General features: G+C 38.7%; 1 protein-coding gene across 1 annotated transcript in view; it reads left to right on the plus strand.

Moving 5' to 3' along the window:
- Positions 1–4,446, plus strand: part of LOC107654571 (uncharacterized protein C16orf96-like) — a 26,998-nt gene that overhangs the window by 4,670 nt on the left and 17,882 nt on the right. Inside the window, exon 5 of the mRNA XM_016441705.1 lies at positions 822–907. Coding sequence (XP_016297191.1) covers positions 822–907 — 86 coding nt within the window. The remainder of the gene's footprint in view (positions 1–821; positions 908–4,446) is intronic.

Raw genomic sequence — 4,446 nt, forward strand, 5'->3', positions numbered from 1 at the left:
TCTGTTGTTGGATGTAATAATGAACATAGCAATCGTCATTTACTCCCGACATCTGAGCCGCTGAAGACGCAGTGGATTACATTTGTTTTTGAAGGGAATGTGCCCCCGATCTACCTAAATGCATCTATGTTCGTGAGAATCATTCGTGATCCTGCCTCATCTACAGAAGATGTGAGTATAATGTTTTGTAATGAATCTTTGCAAATCGCCTTTCCTAATAATGTGCTAATTAGCAAGTTTCACGATGAATGCGGCTAAAGTAAACAGTCCCTCAGAGAGCAGCGCGGAAAAGAGGGGCGGGGTCAGCAGAGCTCATTAACATTTAAAGGAAAATGCTACAAAAATGGCTTGCTCTGAAAAGAGCTGTTTTTGACAGGGTAAAAAGGGTGTTTTTTACACTACCATTGAGAAATTTTAACCAAACTATGTTACAGACTTTTCATTAAGACCCTAAAGAATCATATCAACTTGTGGAAAATGGGCATCCGATGACCCCTTTAAGCAACTTAATTAATTATAATTGGTTTATAAACATTATTTTAAACATTATGCACTTTTTTTCACAGATAGTCACGTTGTCTTATGCTTTGAATAAACGTGCATTAGGAATATTTTGCTCGATGCGCCCTCTTGTGGCCTCAGAAGAGAAGCCAAAAAGCTTTTCTTCACCCTTACTGAAATTATGCATTTTAAATTCGAATATAATTCGAATTTTGATCATATTTAAGTACAAAATTCAAATGTAGTTTTTCAGCCATTTTGACAGCCCTAGTATGTTTGTCTAAGTGTGTTTTGTTTGATATGTTTTGTGATGTCTGTAGAAGAGAGGCAGATTCCTGACCATGTCCCGGAGCAGCTGAATCATCTGAGGACTCTTGTGGACAGTCTTCTAGCAGATAAAGAGAAGGTGTGCGAGAAACACTCACACTGACCATTGTTTTAAAATGAAACTAATAATTACTACACCCTAAACTCCTTTAACCCTATCTTTACATTTTGTTATTATTAGATTTTACGATCCCTTAAGAAGCTGCTTATTTTTACAATTTCTGTAATTATCTAAACAGAGCCTCACCTAGACTTCTATTGTTCTTATAAGTGTGTCATTTGTTTCAGTCAGACAGATAGTCCCACCCTAAACTAATGCCGGTGACTTGAGCAACCAGTGCCGGGCTGGTCAGGATGCTCAAACAAAGAGCAATGTACTGATATCATCACAAAGACCCGGTGTTAGCACGTTTTGGTGCAATCAATTTATCTGGGATAGGAGAAAGCATTTTAACACTGAAAACTGTACAAAAATCATCTTTACATTAAGCAGGGTTGGGCAAACTTTGGTTTCACATTGGACTTCTTAGGTATTTTGTATATGAGCATGAGAGACTTCTTAAAAAAAGAAAAGAAAAAAAGAAAATGACACACACATGTGAGTTTAGCTCCAACCCTAATTAAACACATTTTACATCCGGAACACGACTGTTGCACTCGATTACATTTACACTATTAAAATGGCATACTATCTGAATGGCATACAGCCTATGCATAAACCGCTTTTTTCCTTAATGGCATCCTCTAAAGGAGGTTCTGTCAGATTTAGTTTACTTCCAGGGACATTTTTCATCAGTTTCATGTAGGTCCAACACACAGACACACACAGGAGCGGAAGCAGCATGTGACAGTCTAGATGATTCCTGTAGGTGTCAGACATGGAGAGTGTGTTGATGAACATGACGACAGTGCAGGTGTGTGAGAGCTCAGACTCTGGTTCAGTCAGCGGTCAGGACACACACGCCTTACAGATAGAGCAGCTGAACCTGCAGACGGCTCACATCAGGTACTACTCATCTCAGTTTGACATGGGACAAAACCTATCCCACAGTTTCACCTGCCATTAATTTCGATTTGCATTTAGTGGTCAGAATTGGTCATTAAAACCACTGTGTTATAAATGTAGCATCGGTTGCGGTAATGAGAATGCAGTGTCAGAAAAAAAGCTGTACTAATACAACTACAACATTTAGATAATGACACTATATTAGAATCAAATTGTTTCTCAGTTTTCTGGAGGAAGTCGTCCCACTTATTTTTTTTATCAGCAGTTAAATCTGGACCTTAAAGGTGGGGTAAGCGATTTCTGGTAGCCAATGTTGACATTTGAAATGCCCCTACCCCAAAACGGTCTCGCCCCTATTTTGATAGCTCCCCACACATACGTAAGCAACCCAGGCAACGATTAGTTCTGTGAAACAAAGCAAAACCAATGTTACACCGTGTCTACACCGGACACGAGTGGCGCGGCGCGACAAAATACTATAGAACTCATTATAATCAGTGATGCTGTCTACACCTTAGATATATATACTCTACATATCTATGGTGTACACTGGATGCGGCACGACACGACTCGACAAATCCCCGACAGAAAACTGCTGCTGCGTTCTATTCATAACGTATTAACACAAATTTCAAATGATTTTCAACGGTCGCTTTGTCGCGTCCAGTGTACTAGACAGACTTTAGCTGTTGCGGCGCAGACACGGTGTTACTCACCTATCGAGAAGAAACAAAGCAACCTCGGCGTCCGATCGCAGGCCTTCCGCTCCTTGAGTTCTCTCCAGCGCTGGAAAGCTGATCCGATATTTACACGGGTCCTACTTCTTGCCTTAAGCCTTAAGCCTTCTTTTGTTCCGCAGACGTTTTCTTCTTTTGTTTTTTATCCGCCATCTCTATCTTTCTGTTACTCGGCTCGGACTGAACGCTCTCTTCTCTGCATCATGAGTAGACACGCCCCTTACTGCTGATTGGCTACAAGTTTGTTTTGCTAGTCGGCCCGAATCAGTTTTCTAAAGCGTTTTTGAAAAATCGCTTACCCCACCTTTAATAAATTAGAAAAGAAAGCAGAATAGAAGTATTTTCACTGTATGCCACACACACACACACGTGCAGGATTGCAGTGCTGAAGCTGGATGAGAAAGTGCGGGAGCTGATAAGAGAGAAGATGCGTGACAGAGCAGAAGAGAGATACAGTGAAGACAGACACATACAAGAGCAGGTCAGACAGACATGTTTCAAACATTCATGATACATTCACAGTGTTTTGCATTGCAACATTATCATTTTGATTGTGCTTTTACTGTATATGAGCATGGCTAGTTTGCTTGACTCTTTCGATTAGCTACTTGATCCTTCCTTGCATATTTTCATGTATTACAATATTTTACAAAAAATACACTATCGTTCAAATGTTTAGGATGAGTATTTTATTTATTTTTAAAACAAATCAATACTTTCATTTGACAAGGATGCATTAACAGTGACAGTACAGATTTATATTTCAAATAAATGCCATTCTTTTGGACTTTCTATTCATCGAAGAATCCTGATTTAAACTGTTCTTGACACTGATAATAATAATAAATGTTTCTTGAGCAGCAAATCAGCATATCAGAATGATTTCTGAAAGATCATGTGAGACTGAAGACTCGAGTAAAGATGCTGAAAATTCAGCTTTGATCACATTAATAAAATAAAATCTATTCAAATAGAAAACAGCTATGTTGAATTGTAACAATATTTCACAATATTCATATTTTTACTTAATTTTGTATTAAATAAATGCAGCGTTCATAAGCATAAGAGTCATAAAAAACATAAAGGCCACAAATATTAATTACATATTAATTGTCTATTAATTACAAATGATTTCTTACAAATTACAAAATCATTACAAATGATTTCTTCCTTGCATTAATTTAGTAAAAAAAAAGAAGGTGTTTGGAAAACATGCCTTGATTGTTTTAGCAAGTATATTTAGGAAATGCCTAAAGAGATTGTTAATATCAAATATCAAAGGTTAAAAATTACAAGATAACTAATATCTTCCAATAATCTATACAGTATATCACCCAGCCTTGTTGGCCTGATATCCTACCACTGTCTTATTATTTTTCATGAACATTCTTTTCATTTTTTACAGCTCACCTGTAGTTAAACAGCCTCAGGGCTATGATGGAGGATATGAGGTCCTCTTCATCCTCTCCACTCTCACGAAGTGGACAGCAGGAGGCAGTAAGCTTCAGCAAAGCAGCAGGACAGGATCAGGGTCAGAGTTCAGGTCAGGATCAGGGTCAACAGCAGACAGAAGGTCAGGGTCTGGATCAGGAGGTCAGTCAGTTGTCCCAGTCTTACAACAAACCAGAGGACAAGACCACTCACCCCATGAACCAGGAACACGAGGACAGGAATAACGTACATGACAGAGAGAGTTGAGATCGAGTCTTTCTTCTTAAGACATTTTAGGAAGCATCTGAGACAAAGTTGGTACTTAAATAAAACTTACTGAGATGTTCAATTCTCCTGAGCTCTGAAATGTTCCTGTGTGTGTGTGTGTGTGTGTGTGTGTGTGTGTGTGTGTGTGTGTGTGTGTGTGTGTGTGTGTGTGTGCGT

Source organism: Sinocyclocheilus anshuiensis, unplaced genomic scaffold (assembly GCF_001515605.1).
Source record: "Sinocyclocheilus anshuiensis isolate Anshui unplaced genomic scaffold, SAMN03320099.WGS_v1.1 scaffold787, whole genome shotgun sequence".
NCBI classification, from domain to species: domain Eukaryota; kingdom Metazoa; phylum Chordata; class Actinopteri; order Cypriniformes; family Cyprinidae; genus Sinocyclocheilus; species Sinocyclocheilus anshuiensis.